The sequence below is a fragment of the Drosophila biarmipes genome, chromosome 3L, assembly GCF_025231255.1.
Source record: "Drosophila biarmipes strain raj3 chromosome 3L, RU_DBia_V1.1, whole genome shotgun sequence".
NCBI classification, from domain to species: Eukaryota; Metazoa; Arthropoda; class Insecta; order Diptera; family Drosophilidae; genus Drosophila; species Drosophila biarmipes.
Window position 1 is genome coordinate 12,941,142 of NC_066613.1, and position 24,191 is coordinate 12,965,332.

The 24,191-nt window shown below is 45.8% G+C and overlaps 6 protein-coding genes across 12 annotated transcripts; 3 read left to right on the forward strand and 3 right to left on the reverse strand.

The window, feature by feature from the left end:
- The first annotated feature begins 704 nt into the window (after positions 1-704).
- LOC108028331 (putative uncharacterized protein DDB_G0271606) lies at positions 705-8,061 on the forward strand. Of its 7 annotated transcripts, none has more exons than XM_017100074.3 (6): positions 705-824; positions 2,531-2,845; positions 4,485-4,668; positions 4,721-4,778; positions 5,624-6,520; positions 7,007-8,061. In XM_017100074.3, exons 2-6 carry the CDS (start codon positions 2,767-2,769, stop codon positions 7,232-7,234), a joined length of 1,446 nt encoding a protein of 481 aa, XP_016955563.1. In that variant the 5' UTR covers positions 705-824; positions 2,531-2,766; the 3' UTR covers positions 7,235-8,061. The 7 variants fall into 7 exon arrangements, with proteins under 7 accessions (XP_016955563.1, XP_016955565.1, XP_016955561.1 ...); XM_017100076.3 differs by having other exon boundaries at positions 717-915; positions 4,736-4,778; XM_017100072.3 differs by having other exon boundaries at positions 718-978.
- A 39-nt stretch (positions 8,062-8,100) lies between these two features.
- On the reverse strand, positions 8,101-14,574 carry LOC108028330 (uncharacterized). Its single transcript, XM_017100070.3, has 4 exons — positions 14,415-14,574; positions 12,796-14,192; positions 10,312-10,490; positions 8,101-9,786 (listed from the first exon to the last, which is right to left on the reverse strand). Exons 1-4 carry the CDS (start codon positions 14,420-14,422, stop codon positions 8,920-8,922), a joined length of 2,451 nt encoding a protein of 816 aa, XP_016955559.1. The 5' UTR covers positions 14,423-14,574; the 3' UTR covers positions 8,101-8,919.
- A 501-nt stretch (positions 14,575-15,075) lies between these two features.
- On the forward strand, positions 15,076-16,102 carry LOC108028806 (uncharacterized). Its single transcript, XM_017100791.3, has 2 exons — positions 15,076-15,483; positions 15,535-16,102. Exons 1-2 carry the CDS (start codon positions 15,321-15,323, stop codon positions 16,038-16,040), a joined length of 669 nt encoding a protein of 222 aa, XP_016956280.1. The 5' UTR covers positions 15,076-15,320; the 3' UTR covers positions 16,041-16,102.
- Positions 16,042-17,245, reverse strand: LOC108028805 (ubiquinol-cytochrome-c reductase complex assembly factor 1). Its single transcript, XM_017100790.3, has 4 exons — positions 17,090-17,245; positions 16,789-16,977; positions 16,479-16,730; positions 16,042-16,372 (listed from the first exon to the last, which is right to left on the reverse strand). Exons 1-4 carry the CDS (start codon positions 17,144-17,146, stop codon positions 16,091-16,093), a joined length of 780 nt encoding a protein of 259 aa, XP_016956279.1. The 5' UTR covers positions 17,147-17,245; the 3' UTR covers positions 16,042-16,090.
- Positions 17,246-17,475: 230 nt separating this feature from the next.
- On the forward strand, positions 17,476-18,725 carry LOC108028541 (SURF1-like protein). Its single transcript, XM_017100440.3, has 4 exons — positions 17,476-17,783; positions 17,850-17,971; positions 18,030-18,224; positions 18,283-18,725. Exons 1-4 carry the CDS (start codon positions 17,580-17,582, stop codon positions 18,662-18,664), a joined length of 903 nt encoding a protein of 300 aa, XP_016955929.1. The 5' UTR covers positions 17,476-17,579; the 3' UTR covers positions 18,665-18,725.
- Positions 18,689-24,101, reverse strand: LOC108028540 (UDP-glucose 6-dehydrogenase). Its single transcript, XM_017100439.3, has 3 exons — positions 23,749-24,101; positions 21,122-21,260; positions 18,689-20,492 (listed from the first exon to the last, which is right to left on the reverse strand). Exons 1-3 carry the CDS (start codon positions 23,896-23,898, stop codon positions 19,351-19,353), a joined length of 1,431 nt encoding a protein of 476 aa, XP_016955928.1. The 5' UTR covers positions 23,899-24,101; the 3' UTR covers positions 18,689-19,350.
- Positions 24,102-24,191: the final 90 nt, after the last annotated feature.

Consider the following 24,191-nt stretch of genomic DNA (forward strand, 5'->3'; position numbering starts at 1 on the left):
ATCAAATTATCCTTTTTTTGTGTTGTTCAAAATGTAAAAAAACCCTCAGTTAATTAAAAAAAAAGTATTAATCAATAATACCTATCCTTTTTTTGTGGTGTCAAAAATTCGAAAACCTTTAAAAAAACCTTTAGTAAGCTTAAAATAATATTAATCAATAGGCACAGGTACAATAAAATTAGGATATAAAATAAAATTAATAGTTTCAACTTAAGCTACGTAAAAATTAAAAAAAAATAACAAGTTTAAAAAATTGAAAATAAAAGTAAATATAAGTTATTTTTCTTTTCTTCTAACATGTTGTTTCTGTAAAAAAATATAATAAATATTTTTTACACCAAAAATGTTTAAGGAGTTAATGTAATTCATTTTTTCTTGTCTAGTTCCAATAACAGCCTTCGGGTTCACGAGTTCAACTGTATAATACAAAAATATTCAAATAGGGGTTAGTGTATAACACTCCGAAAATAGGGGCTGACCTCTGCAGGAGCTTTTTGGAGATGCTGGAGCAGCTTTTGCGTTGCCAACCGTGTGGAAAAGCTTGCAGCGCCAATCTTGCCCTTTCGAAAGCTCCAGCTCCGCGCGTTGAACCCCTGTGCGAAAGCTCCGCCGGAAAACCCACCCCATTGCGCTGAGCGCTCGCCTCCGTCATGGTGTGTGTTGGCATGCCGCTCTCCCCAAGGCAGACTCGCTCCGCTCCGCTCTTCTTTTTTGTGACACAAAGAGGAGTGTCAGGCAGCATAAATTTCAGCATACAAAATTCCACACGCTCGCAGCGCGTCGCAGATACTTTTCGGCAAAGTTTTCCGCAGGAGAAAGCCAGTGTAAATAATTGGAAAACCCCCGAGTCGAATGGCCAACAGTTCCTCTTAGTTTTTAGCGGATCGGTGTAAATAAACTGGCGTTCGTCTAGCGGTAAATGATAGTGTATCTGTGTCTGTGCCTTTCCGCGACGGCCAAATGCGCCCAAGTGGTCAAGTGAGATAAATCAAACAAGTTTCTTTTGGGGCGAAAGAAAACGGCGGCCACCCGAAAGTCGCCACGGGAATGGAAATAAAACGAGAATCCGGCAATCATAAATAAAACATAAATTATGTTTCGCTGCCAGTTGGCGGCAACTAAAATAAAATGATCAAAAAAGAGGAAAATGTGAAAGAAGAGGATATATTTTGATTTTTTTTTTATAAATAGAAAAATCAATTTCGCACGCGAGGAGAGAGCCGAAACTCTCACCCACACACACACACGCTGGCGCTCTCTCTCTAGCGCCCGCTCTCTCTGCCACTCTCTCTTTTTTGGCGCGCGCCTGTCTGTGTCCGCCTTCCCCCAAAAGTGGAGCCTGTGTGTGTGCGTGAGCTTCGCGTCGGTGTCTATTAGAATATCCAGTGAGCGAAAGAGCGAGCCAGCGAGTGGCCGAGTGCTCGGGGCTCTCACTCTTTCTGCGAATAATTGAATATAATTCAAGTGTTTTTGCTGCACACTATTTGTTGTGCTTATTATTGTTATTATTTGTTTAAATTACCAGCGACAACATAAACAACAACACGCGCGCGATTATAGCGCACGGGCCCACCTTCAGAGGCAAGGGAACCCCATCATCAACACACAACATAGTGAAGTTCTCCTGGTTCTCCTTGAGAGCGAGTCGCGGCGTGCGGTGCAGCCCTGGTCAGAGGAACCCTTTTATGGGTTTGTCCTGTTTACAAATTGACGCTGCAAATTGAATTTATAGCACGGCTGAAACAAGTGGTTGAGTGCCAGCCAGGGACCCACTTAATTTCCGATTCGGTCCCCAAAAATACTGAGGACAAATAAATACGGGAAATGACACTACAGTGCAGCGTCTATAAGTGAAAAACCGAACTCACGATAAACTGTGGTGGTTAAAATCAATCCCCTTTGCCTGAGAAAGAAATGCCCCAAAACTCCTTAATAAAATAGTACTTATTTATGATTGCGATCTTTAAAAACAGTGTCCCATATATTTTATATAATAAAAAATCTTTTTTAAGAAGTCATTTACAATTAAGCTATTTTGTTGCCTACGTCTAGGCTCCTTTTCAAAAGTTTTAAAATCATATATAAAATTTTGTGGCATGTTTTGTTTAAATAAAACCTTAAATATCCTAATATATATTTTTTACCCATACTAAAAATATATTTATAGAAAATTTATCTTCGAATAGGTTTGCAAAATTCAATTTTTTATAAATGCCATTTACATTGATTTTATAAATTAGTTACCATTTAAACAGGTGTTTCGAACACCTTGCTCTCTCATCGAAGCATTTCACTCGACTTAGCCAAGTTGGCCTGTAATTGGTTTCAACTGGAAATAGGTGGCTGGTTGAGTGGGTGGCTTGGGTGGTATTTTTTATTTTGCCTGAGGAAAACTCACGCACAAATGTGTTTCCCCCGAGGAGCATTTGTTGCTGCCGCCCGAATCTTTCGAAATTGACAACGGAATAGACGCAGCAGCAGCAGCAAGAGCAACAACATCAAATCAAATAAATTAAATTTACACACATAGTTAAATTAGTGAAAATTGAATAAAACAGAAGAAAGAATAGACGGCAAACGTAAATAAAAGACAGCCAGAACGAGAGGTGCAGAGTGACGAGCGGCAGACAGAGCGCGAGAGCAACGTGTCGAGCAACAAATTAATAATAAAAAACACACAAAAAACGAAACACAAATTGAAAACAACAACAACAGGCAGAAGCAGCAGCGATTCTGGATTTCTAGAGGCAGCGGCACATTCAAAAGATGGGCTGTGGACAGAGCAAGATACACTTGTATCCCAGGAAATCGAAGAGTAAAGCGAACGGCAAGAAAGGAGGACATGGTGAGTACACAAAAAGAGAGTGTATCCTGTGGGGCCTGACTTCATAAGATCCATTCATGGTGCACAGAAAGAAAAATGACCTAGGAAACCATAGGTTACCAATCAATAGATTCAATTATAGTGAAAAAAAACTTTGTTTTAGTTAATATGCTTAAAAATAATATATTATAAAATTAGTTATTAAATATTCCAACGCTATCCTAATATTATTTGATTGGCAAACGAATAATAAATCAATCATCAACCCATCTATATTATTTTTGTTCGATTTCTCTACCCATGTATAGATATTTGGTTCCTCTTTTTGCGTGTTAAATATTGATATTGTTTTGATACTGTTTTACCGATCATTTGGATGATAAATATGGATGCGATCGGTGGAAACATCAACATTTTCTTCACTGTAGGAAAAGGGAAATGGGGGAAATGGCGAGGAAACAGTATTGCCTCGCACAACAAAAGCTTACACGCATGACGACATCAATTTGCCTCCGGCTGTGTGCAAGTGTCTGTGTGTGCGTGTTCCTGTGTGTGTGAGCCACCTGTTTCCACACAATGAGGACATCATTGATTAATATGTCACCAGCAGTGAAAAAACAGGGGCTAGAGGAGGTGCGGAGAGGAGAGGCCCAGTTTAAGGCCATGCATTCACCAAAGTAATAATAAAGGCCTACATTTTAAAGCCCAGAGAATTGTCTATATATAAACCAAAAACATACACACGTGCTCGAACTCACCAACACCAGCGTGTGCTTGCTCCTAAGTTTATAAAAATGTAAAAACCTAGCCTACATGGCGAACTTTTGACTATGCCCCATGGCCCAACCCTCTCTTTGTGTCTGTCGGTGTGTGCGTGTTTCTTGTTTTTTTCTCCGTTATTTTTGTGTGTGTATAATTAACTGCTAAAAAGGCAACTTGTTGTTGCAGTGGGCGCCGCTTCAAGGGGTGTGGCCAGCCCCCGGAGCCCCCAATTGTGTGCTTGTGTGCGCAAAAGGGTTAAAGCTAAAAAGTATAGCATACACAAAGGCGCCATTGTGCCATAAACGACCCAAATTTTTCGGAGGCGCCTAGGCTTTAGTCTCGGTCCCAGATTACTTATTCATAATACACGGCTCGCTTTGAATTTGCATTAAAATGCATAACAGTTTTTAATTAAATTTATGGGTAGCAGGGCCACTTCAAAGAAGGCCCAAGGAAATATTAAGTATACGCAGGTCAAGCCGAACGTTGCGGATGATGGATTAGCAGAGGAAGGGCGAAGAAGTAAATAAAGGGTGTTGAGTGTTAGGAGCTATGATAAGGAACTTTTAGAAAAATAGTCACCTCTTGTTTTGAAAAAATATTTATTTTGAGATTTAAAATTTCCACATTTGGGTTGAAAAAATATTTAAATTAAATATTTATTGCTCAACTAATATTTTAGGACCCTTTTTTGTTGCTACATATGTTTTTACATATGTCCTCCTATGATTTCTACAAGTGTTTTCTAAGCATTTTTCTCGAACACCCCACGCCCCTAAGAAGTTGCCCCACTTGGCTTATTGCAAAACTTTTGCCACTCAGTGGCACTCGCGAAATTGCCCACTCATCTTGACTAATGCTCGAAACTCTTCTTTGGCATTATCCATTTGCTTGGCAGCCGACTCGGATGCCGAAACGGACGAGGACGAAGGCCACATCGAGGATGCCGAGAAGGCACAGCAGCGCGACCGCGAGAAGCACGACGAGAGCGAGGAGCTAAGCAATAAGGACATCCAGGACAGCGACGAGGACGTGGCCGTCTCCCTGCTGCGCGCCAAGAACCTGTCGCTGCTCCAAAGCCAGTAAGTCATCCCCCCGCCCGCCCAAACGAAAATAAACACCTCACTTTTCCAGGGAAATATCATCTAGCCAACAGAACTTCTTCCGCATGCTGGACAAGAAGATCGACGAGGTGAGAGCCCACTTAGAAATAAGAAAACACCTGGGATTAAGCGGTCTATAAATATAGGGTATTTCCGATATTTATGGGCGATGAACGTTTAAACTATTAAGTGTTTCCATGCTTTATGGGACAGAAGAAATATTTGTTTGCCTGTTTCCCTAAACAGAAAAACATTTTAAACAAGAAATTCATTGACGCAAAGAAGCGAGTCTGCTCTTAAGTCCCACAAATTAGTGTTTTAAACATGAAAATATATTTATAAAACCTATTCAATTGAGTAGCAACTGAAAATACCCCCTATTAAAAGCATTTGTTGATTTTTCAAAAAGAAAACCACTCCATTAATCTCATTTGGAGCAAATAAAATGGTTTAAATAGTCATAATATTTATATGTAATACGCTGTTCCACGATAATAAACAAATGGCTCGCTGCCCAATGTTCAAAATTTAAATGTACTAAGTATTTGGTTGCGCTCAATCGGAACAACCAAACAATTGGTTTTATGGCCGCTAATTTGTTTTTTTTTTTTTTCGAACAACATGCGAGAAACCTTTAAAATTCGCTTCTTACCTGAAAATTAGAGATCAAAGAGATGAGAAAAATACACACAAGAAAACGAAAAAAAATAATGAAATATTTTGTTTTGTTTAAATATTTAATTTTTGTGTCGAGAATTTGTCACATGTTTTTATATGAAAAAGTCTCAAATATAAAGTTTTTAAAATTAAATTAATATTTTTTTTTGATCAGAGAATTATAATTTTTTTCCTGTGTATTCGAAAATTGTTTTGTTAGCAACACCTTTTTATGCTATTGCTTTGTGAACCTGTCTAACCTCAACTTTACTTTCAGGGTCCCGACTACGACTCGGCCAGCGAGACGGAGATCGCTCTGGAGGAGGCCCGACTGAACGCCCTGCGTCAACACTGGGAGTCCGCCAGCATCACGGCCTCCATATGCTCCTCGGCCAGTCGCTCGCTGCAGACGACGCCCATCCGCCAGGTGCAGGTGCCGCTCAAGCAGCCTCCACGCGGAGCTGGCCTGCTGCTACAGCCTTCCAGTGCGGCGACGGTCACCGCCTCCTCCTCTACGATAGTCACGCTGCCCACGACGGAGTATCTACCTCAACATGTGTTGGCAGGGCGGCAGCAACAGCAGCAGCAGCAACAGGCGGCGGTGCTCTACCAGCAACAGCAGCAGCAACTAATACTGTTGCCCCAGTTGGATCCTAATGTTGTCAACACGTCCACGGCGGCAGCAGCGGCACAGCTCGTCCAGTTGCAGCAGCAACATCAGCAGCAGCAGCAACAGCAACTCAGTCAGCAGCAGCAGCAGCTCTACCAGCAGCAACAGCAATATATGTTGTCCCTTCCCGCCGGAACCAAGCCGCAGAGCGTGAGTCCAAAACGCCTCATCTATGGCAGCACCGCTACAGCCGGTCCACCGGGCAGTACCGCTTGTCCACCGCCGGCACCGCCTCCTTCCGTTCAGTATATTGCCACCGGGTCCAGCGGTGGCTTCCTCAATGGCGCCGGCGCCATTTCCGGAATTGCAGCGGGTCGAGGGCCCCTGCAGCTGGCCTACTACGGTGCAGCCCCCACGAGCACTGCCCCCCCGACGGCGACAGCCCTTTCCAACGCCCCCGAAACGTACGAACCGCCAACCGCTCCACACAGCCAAATGCAGCAGCAACAGCCACCGCCTCCTCCGCCGGGAGCCTACTACGGCGAGATGATGCACGGCGTACAGGTGAGCTATCATGAGAAAGTAATGGCAATGTAACCGATGACAGTGAAACACATGACAATGTCACCCATTACAATGTCAAAATTTGTTGCCATCGTTTGAATAGGGTCAATAGTTGGACTGCTTTTATCCTAAAGATAAATCATAAAGTGTTTAAACAATAAATATTGGACCTATTGGTCTTCCCCCAGAGAATGTCACCAATAACTCCAATGGCATTGTCATTGACATATTTCAAAATTCATGATCGTTTCATTAATTAGATTTTTTTGTCTCTCTAAACTAAATATCAAACTATAAAAAATTCACATTTTTGTGCTACCTTACAAAATTTTGTCCCTGACATTGTCACCCTTGACATTATCACCCCTGACATTGTCACCCCTGAAAACATTACCCGGAAATTGACACCTTATCGGTTGATTTTTACGTTATTAATAACTACAGCTAAAATCAAAACTTAATTTACCTAACCCGTTTACATTTCAGCCCGCTCCGGCGGCGGAATACAAGTTCCCGCCCGCCATCAGCGTGCAGCGACTGGCTCCGCAGGTGCAGCGGCAACTGCGTGAGACGCAGGAACTCATAAAAGACTCGTGCCCGCAGCTGTATGCGGCAGGATATGGCAGCCCTGGACCACCGATACGCAATCCCAGCAGGAACCCCACTAGAACTAGACCCACCCTGGAGACTCAGTTCTCGCAGGAACTCTCGTGATATCTATATATGTAAACAGCCAGCAGACGGAGGATGCACCCACGTTCAGAGACACAGTTGGAGAGAACTGCAGCCAAAGATGAAATTAACCAAAAGTATATAAAACGAACCCATGACAAAAATCCAAGAAAAGCCAAAAACAAAAAAATTCGAAGAACATCAATTAAGAAATTGTAAAACTGCACTCAATGTTTCAGAACCTCAGAACCCCCGGCGGGCAGATCGAGCCCCCTATATGCGTACTACTTACAACAAACACGATGAGCAACTACTAAACCTATGCGGAGCAACAAATAAGCATTAAACTACAAAAATATTCAAGAGGCAGCCAAAGAACCGGTGAGATGAGAGTACGAGTAGGACAGGGATTGTAGCGAGTTGGATCAGAAAGCGCAAGGTACATAGATTTAGGAGTCGAGCAAACGTTATAAAGCGATATATATGCAAATGCCACAAGGAGGATGCGGAGGAGGAGTTTGGATCCCGAACAAAGCAAACACAAATCATACAAAGTAAATAATATAAAGTGTAACAAACAAATGACTTCTACATTCTCACGCAATTTTGTTAGTCATAAATCTCATGGTGTAATTTTTTAACAAATATTTTCCGTCAAATTCTCGAAATGGTGTAACGTTGAGTATGGAGACGATAGTGTTCGTTGGATATGCAATTAACGGATGAAGCTGTCTAGTAATATTTGTATAATTTAGTTCTATTTATTATTATGATAATTTTGGATGTATGATAGTTTTTCTTATATGGAAATATATATATATATATTTAAAATGGAAAATAAAAGCAAATCAATTAAGTTTAAAGACTCACCGCCTTGTTTTACAGAGGGAGTATTGAAATACACACAGTTGAACTTCTAATTAATTCCTTTATTTATATCTTGTTATCAATTCATACTTATGGGCTCACATAAAATGGAATTACATTTTATTTTTGAAAGTATTTAGACGTTTTGTTTTATTTGTATGTTTAATTTTGTTACTGTGTGAAAGTATCCAGCTAAGCAATTCATTAGACTAGTCACATAATATGGTTTAAGATGACATAATAATACGCATTTGATTCTAAGAAATTGACATTGTTTCTTATGTGTACGTGTGTGTCCGATAGTGTGAAAGGTGTGCGCGGGAGTGTTTTCCCCTTCTAGTGTTTCCTAGTAAACCGATTGAATCCAATCTCTTTTGGCTTGGGTTTGTTTGGAGCATTGCAAACATTTCTTTTGCAGTGTATGAATGATAGGTACAATATTCGAGAATTGTATAAAGAAATCAAATACGCCCAGGGCTGTGGAAATATAAATGCCAACAACATCGATGATCGGCACTCGAATGCCCTAACAATTTGACTAAACCAAAAGCTTATCAACTAAATTGGGGTTTTGTTTTGGGGGAAACGAAGAGATTTATCAAATTAAAAGCGTATTTGATTCCAGATTAAACCATATTATATAGCTACGACGTGGGCGGAGGAGATCTACACGAAACGTACATCAACGACGCTCATCTAACATCTTCCCCATGAAGTCCCTGGACTTGTAATCGTAATCGTGACTTGTGTACATTGATACGGGTGGGTGTATGGATGTGCGTGTAATGTTCGTGTGGGGAAAGGAAATTACAGTAGAGCAGGATCTACAATTTGGTAGCCTCTTTTGAACTATAGAGCCTCTAGTTCTGCACGGGCAGCGGGGGCGGCGGGTAGGCAAAGATGTCGCCGCCGTTCGCCATCATATAGGGAGCCGCCTGCGTGGGCACTGCATACTGGGCGCGGTAAGAGTTGGCCACCGCCGTTGCTCCTCCGTTCAGCGACACGGTTGCCATGCTGGAGGACATCGACGAGTACTGGCCGTAAGCCTGTGGTTGCTGCTGCTGCTGGGGTGTCTGCAACTGTTGCTGCTGGGCCGCCGCCGCAGCTGCCTGCTGCTGGTTCATCGGTGGCGGGGGCATGTTGGCGAAGTTCATGTTGTACGGCGAGAAACGGGAGCGCTTCTGATCGACTCCGTAGTTGGCCGCTGCCATCGCCGCCTGAACGGAGGCATCGGGCAGCAGGTGTTGCTGCTGGGCAGCCTGTGCCTGCTGCTGCTGCTGTTGCTGCTGCTGCTGCTGATGTTGCGCCTGTGGCGGCACAGATCCCGGAGCGTTCTGTGCCTTGTTGGGCTCGAAGCAAGCGGCATTGGGATTGAAGCGGGAGAAGGGCACTCCGCCGTTCTGCTGCTGCTGCTGCTGCTGGCCCTGGTAGCCACTGCCTCCCTGGCCGCGGTATCCGCCCTGACCGCCCTGGTTTGGCGGCGAGGTGCGTGGCTTCTGGTCGAAACGAGGTGGTCCACCAGCTCCGCCTCCGTTGAAGGCATTGCGATTCATGTTGCCTCCGGGACCGTTGTTGTTACGATAGTTGTTGCCGCCGTTGTAGCCACCACCCATTTGCTGGTTGCGACCCTGGTAGCCGTTGCCGCCACGGTAGCCACCACCCATGCCGCCGCCGCGCTTGTTGTAGCCCCCGCTCATGGCCATGTTCATCAGTTTGGGGTTGATGGTCTGTTGGGGGAGGGAAAACATAGAGTAAGTACATGGAAGTATTTAGTAAGTTGAGAAGGGATGCGGTTCAATGGACTGGACTACTTTTGATGTTCTTTATTCTGAACAAAACAACTTGCCTGCGGGAAATTTGTTAGTTAAGCTTCTATAATTGTTCTTTTGGTGTTCTATCTAGAAGTTTCCTTATATTTAATTGATTTATATCAGACACAAATTTAAGAAACGGTTGGTATTTAAAAGAAATCTCACATTGTTTTAACTTGATCTTTTAAAATGCATTATAAAAATGTAAATAATTTAGATTTTACTAGGATACAACCATATTAAGTAGTTAAGGTAGTTTAAAATTCGGATCCCTGGGGTATAAAATATTAAAATCGGATATTAAGGAGAATTCTTATGTTACATAATTTTTTCCTTCTAAAATTCATACAATTTTACATTTTATTGTGTGCTATTATTTTAAGTAGCTGAGGTAGTTCAGAACCCCGCTTCCTAGATCACACAGCTCCTCAGATAACTCACCTGGTTGGCCTCGCGCAGCACCTGGATCAGGTCATTGGCCTTGTTGGCGTTGGAGTGCGTGAACAAGGTGTAGGCGGTGCCGGTGTTGTTGGAGCGTCCGGTGCGTCCAATGCGGTGCACGTAGTCCTCCGAGTTCGAAGGATAATCATAGTTGATCACAAACTTGACATCGTCAACGTCTGTTTGATTTCATTTATATTTTTCATTTCGAGTTTGAAATTGAAGAATGGTGAAAAGAAGCGTTAAAAATATCGAATCGAAGCAGTACGTCGAAAATAGGAATCTTTCTCAATACTCAAGAAACTATTCAACAAAAACGAAAACTTATTTGTGTGTGTGGGGGTTATGTTAGTGTGTGTCCGTGTCTGTCGTGGTGTGGGTGTTCGTGTGGTGGTGTGCGTGTCGGTGCGATCATTTGGTTTGGGTACGTTTGTTAATAGAACTTAAAATATACTTGATCGAATCGTTGAATGGATTTGTCGGTTGGTAATTCAGTTTAGATTTCTTTTGGTATGTTTGTACTTTGAACAAAAATTTCGCCATCAATACTATTTAGCGTATATTAATAACTATACATCTTTGGCAAACAGATATATGTTCTTTCTATACTGCAGAAATGTGGACCTCGACCTTTTCTTCTCATCATACTTTCATATCTTATACTTTTTTTCTCAATACACAAATCGTAATATAAATGTTTAAGCTTAATGCATACAAGAGACGGCTTGATTAAATTAATATTATAAATAGGTAGTATAAAAGTAAATGAATGAGCAAAGCTTATGATAGGGGTGCTGGTCTTTCAAAGGTAAATATGGTTAGATACTTCGGTGGGAGGGAGGGAGGAGGGGGGTGCGGACATATCGCTATGATTAGGAAGAAGTAAATTAGCCTAGTACTTACCCCGACGACCTAGGGTTAGAATGGATTAGAGTTAGTCTTACGCGCAAGAGTCCCTGGAGATCCTGTCCTCGCAAGTGGGTCGTGATGAGGGAGATCCCACGGATCTCGGCAATGCTAGAAACTTATAACTCAACCCTCAACTTGTATATATAGCTTTTCTCTTTAACTGCTTTGTGTATATAACTTTTAAACATTAAACTTTAAACTTTTTTTGTTCTGTTTTGCCATTTGAAAAATCGAAGTCCATTTCATATAAGGTGCTGATGATATTTTTGTTCACACACAAATTTAGGTTTATACATAGAGTAAGGAGCGACGTAATATAGTATAAGATACTTTATGATACATAAATAAGCTACAGAAAGTTATCATCAGTCAAAAAATTCTTGGTCCGCAAAATCTTGCAATTACTCAACACATTAGTTACTTCGCATTATTCTATAAACTAAAAAAAAAAATTAAAAAATACATATGGTTTTTAGGCGCTGTTTAATCGGTTCGCCTTGGATTAAAGGGTTATATTTTTAGGGAGCACTGAGATTATTTACTTTTGATTTATACTTTTAGATTATTTTGCTGGGCCATTGACTCCTTGACTGACAGTAAGTTGCTTTATACGGTAAGGTTACTCAAAATGTGATTGACGAGACACAACTAAAAACTATGAGCAAGAGAGCAACAAACAAACTAAAGGTAAACAACATCGTATAACCAGCAATGCATGGAGAACAAACACATTCCCCTCATTATTTGAGACCACACCATTTCCTCGTACTCGGAGAATAGTTGAGCAGAAACTAAAGGGATCGAGAGGAGCTTGGCGGTCCACCAGGAATCGAACCACTCGAAAATCATTGAACTAAGGCCCAAACGTTCCCGAAAAATTATAAGTAGCAGATCTTCGGCTGGATGAGTTCGAACATGCAAAAGTATTAACAATCGGTCCTTTTCCGGTTTTCACTTTCACGAAATTACACAGTTTGATAGACGATTAACCAGTGAAGAGCCCAGTAAATTTCGCTCAGCTGCCCACCAAGAAATTTCCTAATTTTCAACTCAATATCCTGGAATTGAAAAAAGTTTAAACACAGGCAAGCCGAAATACAGCCTGGCGAAACGTACTGGCAGAGCTTTTTTACAAAACATATTTAGATTAATGCAATATAAACAAAAATTTCGTTCTACGATGATTATTTACAGACTAGAAAAGAATAATAAACCGCAGAACGGTTCCATATATGAAACCCAAGAATCTTTCCGCTACCAGGGAAAAGTTCGATTTCGCATTGAGCTCAAATCGAAAATGAAATGTGAAATCCGGAACTGACCCGAACCAAAAAACCTCCAAAGTTCTGGAAACAGAGCGGAAGAAAGAGCGAAGAGGCTGGGCGGTGTTGGCCGATTCATCGCTGACGGATCGCTGAGACCAGACGAACCAGGAAGGCGTCGACGACGAATCACAAAATAATGATTGAAAACCCCACGGGATGCTGATTGATCCACAGGCAACAATTGCTTGGTTACGGAGAGAAAAACGGAAGGCGGCCCCGTTGGAGGCCCACAAAGGCTACGTTTACTCACCGAGTCCGCGGGCAGCCACATCGGTGGCCACCAGGATCGAGTGCCGGCCATTGCGGAAGCTCGAGAGCACAAAGTCGCGCTCCTGCTGCGACTTATCGCCGTGAATGGCGCAAGCGCGCCAGCCCTGACGGGAGATATTGCGCGTGATCTCGTCCACACGCTTCTTGGTCTCGACGAAGATGATCGTCTTGGTCTCGTTCTCCGCCGAGATGTCCGTCAGCAACTTGATCAGCTTCATCAGCTTCTCGTTCTCATCGCACACGTCCACGATCTGAAGGATGTTGTGGTTGGCGCTCAGCGACAGCGACCCAATGTTCACCTGAATATAGTTATTAAGGAACTCTTCGGCCAGCTGGCGCACCTCCTTGGGCCAGGTGGCGGACCACATCAGAACCTGACGGTCCGGGCGAATCTGTTGCATGATCTTCCTGATCTGGGGCTCGAAGCCCATGTCCAGCATACGATCGGCCTCGTCCAGCACCAGATAGGTGCATCTCTTCAGCGAGGTGGTGCCCCGCTCGAGGAAATCGATCAGTCGTCCCGGTGTGGCAATCACAATCTCCACGCCGCGCTCCAGATCGCGCGCCTGCTGACCCTTGGGGGCCCCTCCAAAGATGCAGGTGTTGCGCACATGCGTGTTGCTGCCAAACTCGATGGCCACCTGCTGAATCTGCTGGGCCAGCTCCCGAGTGGGAGCCAGCACCAGGGCGATGGGTCCATCGCCACGCTCCAGGCGTGGCTGGTTGTTGATATGCACCACCGCTGGCAATACGTAGGCCAGGGTCTTGCCCGATCCGGTCTGGGCCACGCCCACCAGATCGCGTCCGCTCAAAGCGATGGGCCAACCCTGTGCCTGAATGGCCGTTGGCTTGGCGAAGCCCTGCTTGCGGATCTCGTTCATCACGTAGTCGGGGAAGCCGCCCTCCTCGAACTCAATACTGGGTGTGGGCACCTGGTCCCCCTTAATGGTGATCTCATTGCTGGTGAGGAAGGTCTCGGTCTCGCCGGGAGTGCGGGCTAGCACCGATTCGCAGGGCTTGTAGAAGTTCTTGCGGAATGGCGTGAGGTTGACCTCGGACCAAACGATCTTGGGCAAGTGGGCGCCGTGGTTGGAAGAGCGCTGGCCACCGTTCTGGCCGCCGAAGCCCTCTTGGCCGCGGGGTCCTCCGGGTCCCATGCCAGGACCGCCGCCGTTCATGCGGCGCTGTCCTCCGTTGGCGGGTCCGTGCCCATTGAATCCCGGATAGGGAGCCGAGCGGTTGCGCTGGAACATGCCCGCTCCGCCGGGTCCGCCCCCGGGAGCTCCTCCGCCCATGCGATTTGGCACCATGCCACCGGGAAGGCCGCCGCCCGCTCCTCCACCACCACCGCCGTAGGCGTTCACCTGTCCGTTGTACCTGCAACGAGCGTTTTGTGCCATGAAATTAGAATTTTGAGCCTTTCGATGCGGAGCCAAAATGTTGAAAGTTACACCAAGCGATCTTTTTTTATGTAATTTTCATTTTTTACTGCCATTTTGAATTTATTGATTTTCGACACTCGGCCCCTGGCCGCATGGTCAACTGGATTTCAGCCCCAAGGGGGGCCTCTCCCGTGTGTGTGAGTGTGTTTAGACTTACATGTTCATTGCTGGTGTGCTGAAAGTGGTAAGATTGCTGGCCAAATTATAGTTTTTCGGGCACTTTTTCAATTTTTCACTCCACAATTTTTTCAGCTCCTACGTCGTCAAATAAAAGTAGCAGTGTGACCGCGCAGTGAGCCAGCAAATAATACCGTCCGGCGTTGGGTTGGAGATGGCTGCTCCACTATCGCGTAAAATATCGGCCTCTAGTCGCGAGGGAAATTCAAATTTCCAAGTTTCTGAACTGCTTCCACAGATGATTTCCATTTTCCAATAGAGAGTATACAATCTTTCCCAGCTTCCAATTAATGGATTGCGCCCTTCTTCGTGGCCATCAACAAAGTCCACGTCAGCGACTTCAGGAGCCTCATTTTCCTGCCCACCAAGGGGCCCCTCCGCGGTCAACATGGACCCGCTGGAGGCCATGAAGGAGAAGTGGTGGGAAGTGTTCCGCAACCTGCCGGAAAGTGCTTATCCGGCGGACAAGAGGAAGCTGGGGCTGATCCTGAACTTGATGGCTTTTCTACACAACTAACGACGAACCATGGCGTGTCGGATCCACCAATTCGCGCACTGGCCTAGGAACAGCCTACGTGCTACCTAGTCTCCATTCGCGCACCGGGGATCCACAATATTGAGATGTGCTAGGGCTGGCGAAACCATCGCTACGTGAAATGTGGCCGTACGCCGTACAGCGGAACGCGGAGCATGGTCACCCAAGACCACCCACCATGGAGGCCCACGCATCTCTAACGTCTACATTGTCTCCAACAAAAGGAAGGATTTTTAAACCTAATTTAAAAAACGCAAAACGCAATGAATAAGATTTTGTCAAGTGGAACTCTTGGCCGATCTCAGTACCAAGCTATAAAATAAAATAAAAATAATTTTTAAACTATTGACAATGCGCACCAGCTACAAGAAGAACAGACCCTTCGACTTCAAGTTGATCGACCTGGTGGAACCGAATCCCGTGCTCTACAAAAGGTCCGGGCTCTCGAACTACGATGCCATGAAGGCGAAAACGGACGTTTGGGCCAGGATAGCCGAGCGGATGGGTTGCGATGGTAAGTTATTGCGAATCCCTTTGAATCCCTCTAAAGAAGTACCGCCCTCAGTGGACTTCTGCCTGATGCGCTGGAACAACCTGCACTACCAGTTCCGCAAGGAGTTCCGCCGGGCGGACACCAGCGGCTCCACCTGGCCGTACTTGGAGCGCCTTCGGTTTCTGGCCGAGAACCAGCCGCCATCGAGAAGCAAAAGCAAATCCAAGGCCAGGGACTCCCCCGGCAAACAGGAGGAGGCCATCCAGGAGGGGATTCCCGTGCAGTTCCTCTGGGAGACCTACGAAAATGGGGAGGTCCCTCAACAGCCCAGCACCTTCATCATTGAGGAGGTCATCGAGGAGCCCGGCGAGCAGATCATTCACGAGGAAATCATCTACGAGGAACAGGAGCCGGCGGAGATACTCTCCCCCAGGAGCAGCTTCCTGCAGATGGACCAGGTGCTGGCACAACTCAAAGATCCCCAGCGAAAACGCGCGGAGCGCAGGATCACAGCCTTCCTGCTCAAGTGCCAGCTGCGTGCCTTGAGTAATCAGTCCGTTGAGGACCTCACGATTTAGCTTTTACTTTACATACTCTCAACTTTATTAAAAAACAGAATAAACTTAGATTACACCTTGCACTTGTCCAGATCCAGCCAGGCCACCTTGGGCTTGATGATGAACTGTTCGCGCGGCAAACTGTCCAGCATGGCGGCCTGCTGGCGGACGTACTTGACCAGCCGCTCAATCTGCGCGTAGTCATCGCAGTTCATCTCGAAGAAGCGACGCCACAGGGCGCAGGCCAGGACCCGGTCGTCGGACATGATGCCCTCGTCGTAGGCGATGAGCGCTGCTTGGAACTGCTCGGACAACGTCTCGATCTGCTGACGGGTACGCGAGGGATTGTGCGCCTGTGCGGGGATGACAGAGGGTTGGCACATGAGTATCAGATTAGGAGGGTAGAGATCATATCTTCTCAGAAAAAGAAGAAGAAAGGTTTACTAGATCGAAACCTACTCCCAGCTTCTTGGCGCGTGTGTTGACGTCCCCCCACATGGCCTCCACGATGCAGTTGCGCAGGAAGCGGCCATCCTCGCCCGTTTCGGAACCCTCGGCCATGGAGCGCATCAGCAGCAGCCAGACGTGCAGTTCGGTGACCAGGAACCAGGAGTTGAACGTATTTGGCAGATTGAAGTCGCGGAAGAAGGCCACATAGTTGATCTTATCGGCCACGCTCTCGTACAACAGGTGACTGGTGACCTTGAGGCGCTGATATGGGATAACTCTGATAAATTTGAGACATATTTAATTCAAAAATAGAACCCACCGCCTTTGTGTTCGGTGTGAAGCCCACTTTGGTGAGCACTCTCTTCAGGATTCCGCCTTCAGTGGGTGCTGCCGTGCCGGGTTTGGTTTTATTCGGGCTATCCACCACGCCGGCGGATGAGCACAGGCGGCAGGATTGCTCCAATACACCCAACACCGCTGGAGTCTGTCTATAGGGCTGTTGTGTCACCTAAATAATGGTAAATTTAAAAATTGTACACCGTTTATATAAGAGTTGCAGGCGGTGCATTGAAGCGGCTGATTTGCCAACAAATGGCGCCTTTTAATGGGATCAATCCTACCCATGGTGTCCTCGCAATGCCACTGGCCAGCCTGGCAACTGCACGAGTGCACTGCATTTTTAAAGTGGTCTAAATTCAGTAAAACAAAATCGTTAAAATAAAAAACCAATTGCACGCGACAACAGTCCAAAACAGCTGATCCCAACCGGGCTGCCAACTCGGGTGTTAGCTATCACTGTTAACTGGTTAACATTGGAATTTACATAGGTTCGTAAAATGCACGGTTAGGGTATTATAAAGAGAACAAATTATATTTCCTTGTGATAAATTTAAAATAAAATGATGGAAAACCTGTACCGCCTATATTTTATTTGTTTTTCATTCAGAAATTTTGAAAAATTCTTAAGTGGAGACCTAGTGTGACCGCATCTTAAGCCGGGCCCTTCGTAACAGTTGGCAAACGGTCCTACCAACACCCACTACTTCCAGTCCAATTGGAAATGTAAATAAATAACAAAAATTAGCAAATAAGGATAAAATCACACGAAACATGCTGCGTTTTGGATCTCAAGTGAGCCGGCAAGTGTGTCTCCACCTGCAGACGCTATCTCGCATCCCATGCAGCAGGAACACCAAGCAAATGATCACCAGGGAGATGACACAACAGCGATCGCCGGTGGACTGGAACACAAGTATTCCCACTAAGGCGGCGAAGGACAAGGAGAAGATCTCCCCATTGGGATGGTTCCTCTTGGTGGGTAAAAACTCGAACCTTAATCTACCTAAAAACCAAATCTTTATGGTAAATCCCATTCCCCAGCTCATTCCCGCCACCACTTTTGGTCTGGGCTGCTGGCAGGTGAAGCGGAAGATTTGGAAGGAGCAGTTGATCAAGGATCTTAACAAGCAGCTGAGCACGGCTCCGGTGGCCTTACCAGAAGAGTAGGATTCTTAATCCATTTCATAATCTTTCCCCCTACTAAAACTACACTTCCTGCAGTCTCAATGAGCTGTCCCAAATGGAGTACCGCCTGGTGAAAATTCGAGGACGTTTCCTCCACGAAAAGGAGATGAGAATGGGACCAAGATCACTCATCCGCCCGGATGGTGTGGAAACCCAAGGAGGACTCTTCTCGCAGAGGGACTCGGGCAATGGCTACTTGATAGTGACCCCTTTTCAGCTGGCAGACAGGGAGTAAGTTCATGTCAAGCAAAACCATTAGGATTTCTTATTAAACTACCACTTCCTCCAGCGACATAGTGCTCGTTAATCGGGGATGGGTGTCCCGCAAGCAAGTGGATCCGGAAACGCGTCCTTTGGGTCAGCAGCCTGCGGAGGTGGAGCTCACCGCCGTGGTGAGGAAAGGAGAAGCCCGTCCCCAGTTCACACCTGACCACAAAGGCAACATCTACCTCTACCGCGATCTGCCACGCATGTGTGCCTCCACAGGAGCTGCCCCAGTGTTCCTCGATGCCGTCTACGATGCCCAGGCAGCCAAAAGTGGTCCCATTGGTGGCCAGACTCGCGTCACCCTGCGCAACGATCATCTCTCGTACCTGGTCACCTGGTTCAGCTTATCGGCGGCCACCTCCTTCCTCTGGTACAGGCAAATAGTCAGGAGGATACCCTTCTAGGAGGTCGTTCAATCAAACGCACTGTTGTTATTTATATAAAATTTACATGCTCTCGTGTAAATGCTTTATTTTTATTGACTCGCCGCAGGAGAAGATTGGCCTGCTGGAGCTTATATTGCAACCGCCGATCCTCGAGTGGCGGATCGGCAGGGGAATAGGAATATGAATACAAATACGGTTCGGGGTTTCCGCTTCGGGAGTGTCTAGCTGAATACTTTTGCTATTTAAAAACACGTTTGCCAGACTGGGTCGATGTTAGGAAATCTTTAAAAGAGCCAGATTAATTAATCTTAATGTGCTAAATTCATTGATTGATTGAATTTTCATTGTGATTTCTAATTATTTACAAGAAATGTAGTTAAAAATGTCCGGTTAAGTATCTTGTAAGCTTGTTTTCTTAGAAATGCATATAAAGGATGTATTATTATTCTACTTTATAGGAAATGACCAAGTCAATTGATAGTTAATTTCTTAAAAATAATAAGCTTTTACTATTTATACTTTAATCTATGCAGGGCCATACTGATAGTCAAAGATTTGATGTTCTAGCCGCTCTTTATCCCGTGAATCGACCCACTCTAACTCAGATACAGAAACAGACAGGATATTTACAATTTAGTCTCGCAAATACTGGAAATTTCGCCAACTTTAAGTGTAAATGCCACCACCTCCGCCGCCCGCCGCACCTAAAGCTGGGGCACAATGCCCCAGGAGCGGAGCAGACCAGCTCGCTGGTACTTCTTGCCGATGGTCTGGACGTGGAAGCCGATCTGCTGCAGACGCTCGTGGTCGAGGATCTTGCGGCCGTCGAAGATGTAGGCCGGCTTCATCATTGATTGGTATATGCGCTTGAAGTCCAGGTCCACAAACTCATCCCATTCCGTGCAGATGACCAAGGCATGGGTGGCTCGAACAGCACTGTAGGGATCACTGTGGATCTGCACCGCCTTCTTCACCTTCTCCGGCGATTCCGTGACACTAGGATGCGTGAGGTCGTCGATGATTTGCTCGGGCTCCACTTTCGGATCGTAGATGTCCAGCGCGGCGCCCTCCTCCAGAAGAGTTTGGCACACGGTTATGGCAGCCGTTTCGCGGGTATCGCCCGTGTTCTTCTTGAAGGCGAAGCCCAAGATGGCTATCCTCTTTTCCGACACCGTGTTGAACAAGCTCTCGATGATCTTCTGCGAGAATCGCCTCTTCTGGTACTCGTTCATGTCGATCACCTGCTGCCAGTAGGCGGCCACCTCCGGCAGATTGAGGTTCTCACAGATGTAGATCAGGTTGAGGATGTCCTTCTGGAAGCAGCTGCCACCGAAGCCCACGGAGGCCTGCAGGAACTTGGAACCGATGCGGGAGTCCAGACCGACGGCTCTCGCCACCTCGGAGACATCGGCTCCGGTGGCTTCGCACACAGCCGACAGCGAATTGATGCTCGAGATGCGCTGGGCCAGAAAGGCGTTGGCCGCCAGCTTGGACAGTTCACTGCTCCATGTGTTGGTGGTGAGGATGTTCTGCTTGGGTATCCAGTGCTCGTAAATCCACGACAGCTTCTCTACCGCCTGGTGACCCTCGGGCGTCTCCTCGCCACCGATCAGCACGCGATCCGCGTTCAGGAGGTCGTTGATGGCAGTGCCCTCGGCCAGGAACTCCGGGTTGGACAGAATGTCGTAGTGGATGCCGGGCTTCTGGTTGGCCCGCAGTATGTGCATGATGCTTTCCGCCGCCCGCACGGGCACAGTGCTCTTCTCCACCACGATCTTGTTGGACTGTGCGATCTCGGCGATCATTCGGGCTGCGCTCTCCACGTACTTGAGATCCGCCGCGCGACCTGGAGATGGAAAAGGGGATTAGTAAGTGATATAAGGTATTACAACGTATCTCCGAAAGAGGAAGTCCTTTAATGTGAGCCTTAAACGACTTAGATTATTTATTTAGATTTATTTTTAAGTAATCTACCTCTTGAAAGGTATTTTTTTACTAAGCCTCTACACTTTTACTTTTTATTAGAGGGAGGAACTAATTAAAGGTAGATCGAAATGGCTTTTTAATTATTTGAAATCAAATCTATGATTGGCAAACGATTTCTGATTAAACTGGCACTTTACTTTACATTTCCCAGAAATAAAAAGGACGCTTTGCATTATTTTGACCTTTTTTCTGGGTAATAACAAACAAAATTCTATAATCTTCTAATAAGTATGAAAGCAAAAGCTATTATTTCAATGCTAACAACAATAACCAGGTGCTAACTCTGGTTTATTAGTTGGCAGACTTCTACTTAGTGTCACGCCCAACATTTTTATGGGACACTTTGTATAGCCAGCTTTTACGATCAACATGTTTTGTCCACTCTACGCAAACAGTTCTAGGCACTGAAATATTCCCACATAAAGCCAGGCTTCCATTACCGAGGTTCCCTCCTTCGGACTGGTTGATATTTGCATAAGAGGCACTTACCCTTGCCGTTGCCGCAGGTTTTTGTGGGCGTGTTCACCGAGATGAAGATGAGGTCGGCCTCCTTGATGGCCGTCTCGATGTCCGTGGAGAAGAAGAGGTTCACGTTGCGGCACTTCTTCACCACCTCGTCCAGGCCGGGCTGAAGAGCAGCAGACATGGCTCATTAAAATACTTACAAATTATTCCACAAGTTGTTGGCCTAGTTCTCTGCTCTTCTATTGCAATGCCAATCACGACCCACTCCCAAAGCAGCTGGTGACGTTCCTACCTCGTCGGTCGATAAGATTAAAGCCTTCCCCACACATGCTTGTACGTGGCCTTATCCGATTCCGTTTCCTACGAAAGCTATCTCCCAATTAACCCCGCTGCGGCTCTGTTTACGTGCTGAAATAGCACTTTGAGTGGTCCGCTCTTAAACGTTTAGTGATTAATTTATAAATTATAGGACAGGGGTCTTCCCATGACCACCCACGCTTATGCAACACTCACACGAACCCTCCGTGTTCCCCCATTCAACGCTTTCGGCCAGACTTATTTCCGCTTCTGATTCGATTTGAATGTTCATTGAACTCGTTTCGAGAGCTCCCCGAATTTGCATACGTATTTATATGGACTTCTCGGAGGCAGGTGTTAATAACTGTCTTTCCCCTGGGGCTTTTTGTGTGAGATAAGAGTTCGCTATAAAAACAAAGGCTGATCTATGTAACTTTGAATTTGATTAGTCAGCGGAGGGGGAGAAGAACAAAAGAGATGTTGGACACATTTTCTAAAAATACACGACTCGTGCCACTATCATATGTCTGCGACTGATAGGTCCCCGAGTTGTACTGAAAAGTGGAGAAAACGTTAATGAGCGGAGCGAGTAGGAAATGTTGGAAAGAGCGTCAATAGCCAATTGTGCAAATGCCAAACAAGAGGATGTTGTCTACAAGGCCGCCTTGATACTGCCAGCAAATTGCAAGTTATGACCATGGTGTTTGCTGGTGGTGATGCAATCTAGGTAAGTGAATATCAATAGTAAGAATGGAATGCCCGCCGCTCAGCCTCTGTGGGTACAAGTGCACTTAGGGCCGTGTTTTTGTCCATTATTTGTTAATAGCCGCTATTACTGGGGAGCTTAAGTAAGGGAAACCTATCTTGGCTTACTTCTAACTCTCTGGTCTAAACATCAGGGAAATGTTAATGTGTTCTTCTACAATATATATAATTTTACATATGATAACGAGTTTCTCTTGACAAACTCAGATTACCAATGGAAAACTCCATTTAATGGGTATACAACAAAGCATAGTAACCAAAATTCCGACTGATAGCGTTGGCTTCTAATGTGTTTGGGTGATTGCATACATTTTTCGCGTTCCTTCCCCTCAGACACTGTTTGTTTGCCCAGAACGTGGGTAATTGGACAATTTCCAACTAATGTGCTCCCACTAAAACCCAAAGCACTCTGCCCAGCGGGCTTATCTCGCGCCGAGACTGTGCTGCGGCGCAGACCCGATAAGAGCTACTTAGTGGGGAATGGGGGCAGGCGGAAGCCGGGACGGAAATGCGCCAGTAACAATGGACGAGGAGACATACTTTGTGACGTGTGGATGTGAGATCTGCCTGGGCCGGCAATCCGCTTACACCTCATGGCTTCGTGGCGCATTTGGTGTCTGGATTCGAGGCCTGCTGGGCACTATGGTCACGCAGTCTGGAAAGTAAAATCGATTCCCACGCTTGTTTTCCGTCCCGAATCATATTTCAGCAATCATTTGGCTCTGCGAGCTTTTATGGTTTGTTTTGAATGACTAATGGCCGTAACACGAGGACTGACCATTGACCTTGTTGTGGGCCAAGTGCGTTAAACACCTGAGTGTCTAGTAGAATGCCGAACACGCACCGATGGCTCAAGTGAGGACTGGCTGCAGAGAGAGAAAATACTGGGTTGTAAGCCAAAAATCTTAAGATTCAGTGATTAAAACCTTATCTGAAATATTTTCGCTAATTTCAAAATATACATTCCAATTTTTCGGGATATTCTAGACTGGCCTACTGATTAAATTGTAATGGTTCTCCATAAAGTGTTTCAGAAGTGAGGTTTTTAACCAACTGAAAGAGAACTGAAAAAGAACCAAGCAATACTATAATTATTCTTAAAGTTTACAACTAAGCTCATTAAAAAAGACTAACAGAACCTTATATTACACTTTGGCATCTATAAGATATATGAAAATAACCCATTTCTCTATATATTTCTGACTTTAAAATAGAGTTCCGCTGTACTAACAACTCCTTTAGATGGTAATCGAATCCCCTGGAATTCAGACTACAAATCTCTGAATAGATCTCGCACTTTCTGTGTGCACGGGAACTGGTTTCTCTGCGAGAGGGCGGAGGGGTGCCCACCGCCCCGGGCCTGAGCGGTCATCGACGTTTTGGTCTCCTCTCGATGGATCTCGGGACTGATTGATGTTTTGTTTGCTTGGGATTAGAGGAAGCCCCGAAAATAAAAGAACTGCAAGGCCGAGGCGTGAGCACGCAGAAGCCGCCGTCTCCCTCTTGCCCACTGGCACGGCGCACACACAGGGCACATACCGAGGGAGGCACTTCCTATGTACATACAAACGCGCGAGTCGAAAACCCACCTCGTAAATGGGCAGTTTATCCGAGTTCCACTGGGCAATCCGCTCGGAGCTCTTGTCCACCAGGGTTATCACGATGTCGGAGCACTTGAGCGCCATCACCGCGCAGGTCGGACCCCCGACGTAGCCAGCGCCAATGCAGCAGACCTTCATGATTGCAGCGCTTTTCCCCGCTTCTCCTGGTTTGTTTTGCTGTCGCCGTCCGGCTTTCCCTTCCGATTTTCCCTTTTCCGGCGAGTGTCGAGTCGCGTGCTTTCCAGTCGAGCGGTCCGCGGAATCTGACTTTGCGCGGCAGCGGAGCGAACAACAATAACTACTTCTGCCGCCCAGATTAAACAAAAAACCAGCCAATGGAAGTGCCGTGTGACCGCCGCGCGACTCGCGCCAATATACCACTTCCCGAAACGGTCTTACTTTTCCAGTCACCGTTCGTAATTCAAAAAAGT

Coding starts and splice junctions, on each gene's coding strand:
- LOC108028331 (XM_017100074.3), top strand. CDS start 2,767: ATGGGCTGTGGACAGAGCAAGATACACTTGTATCCCAGGAAATCGAAG. Junction 4,669..4,720: donor CTGTCGCTGCTCCAAAGCCA/GTAAGTCATCCC, acceptor TCACTTTTCCAG/GGAAATATCATCTAGCCAAC. Junction 4,779..5,623: donor TGGACAAGAAGATCGACGAG/GTGAGAGCCCAC, acceptor CTTTACTTTCAG/GGTCCCGACTACGACTCGGC.
- LOC108028330 (XM_017100070.3), bottom strand. Junction 10,491..12,795: donor TGTGGCTGCCCGCGGACTCG/GTGAGTAAACGT, acceptor GAAATCAAACAG/ACGTTGACGATGTCAAGTTT. Junction 9,787..10,311: donor TGCTGCGCGAGGCCAACCAG/GTGAGTTATCTG, acceptor CTCCCCCAACAG/ACCATCAACCCCAAACTGAT.
- LOC108028806 (XM_017100791.3), top strand. CDS start 15,321: ATGCGCACCAGCTACAAGAAGAACAGACCCTTCGACTTCAAGTTGATC. Junction 15,484..15,534: donor CGAGCGGATGGGTTGCGATG/GTAAGTTATTGC, acceptor TACCGCCCTCAG/TGGACTTCTGCCTGATGCGC.
- LOC108028805 (XM_017100790.3), bottom strand. CDS start 17,146: ATGCAGTGCACTCGTGCAGTTGCCAGGCTGGCCAGTGGCATTGCGAGG. Junction 16,978..17,089: donor GCATTGCGAGGACACCATGG/GTAGGATTGATC, acceptor ACCATTATTTAG/GTGACACAACAGCCCTATAG. Junction 16,731..16,788: donor TCACACCGAACACAAAGGCG/GTGGGTTCTATT, acceptor ATCCCATATCAG/CGCCTCAAGGTCACCAGTCA.
- LOC108028541 (XM_017100440.3), top strand. CDS start 17,580: ATGCTGCGTTTTGGATCTCAAGTGAGCCGGCAAGTGTGTCTCCACCTG. Junction 17,784..17,849: donor CATTGGGATGGTTCCTCTTG/GTGGGTAAAAAC, acceptor CCCATTCCCCAG/CTCATTCCCGCCACCACTTT. Junction 17,972..18,029: donor CCGGTGGCCTTACCAGAAGA/GTAGGATTCTTA, acceptor CACTTCCTGCAG/TCTCAATGAGCTGTCCCAAA.
- LOC108028540 (XM_017100439.3), bottom strand. CDS start 23,898: ATGAAGGTCTGCTGCATTGGCGCTGGCTACGTCGGGGGTCCGACCTGC. Junction 21,261..23,748: donor ATAAACTGCCCATTTACGAG/GTGGGTTTTCGA, acceptor GCTGCTCTTCAG/CCCGGCCTGGACGAGGTGGT. Junction 20,493..21,121: donor AACCTGCGGCAACGGCAAGG/GTAAGTGCCTCT, acceptor TTCCATCTCCAG/GTCGCGCGGCGGATCTCAAG.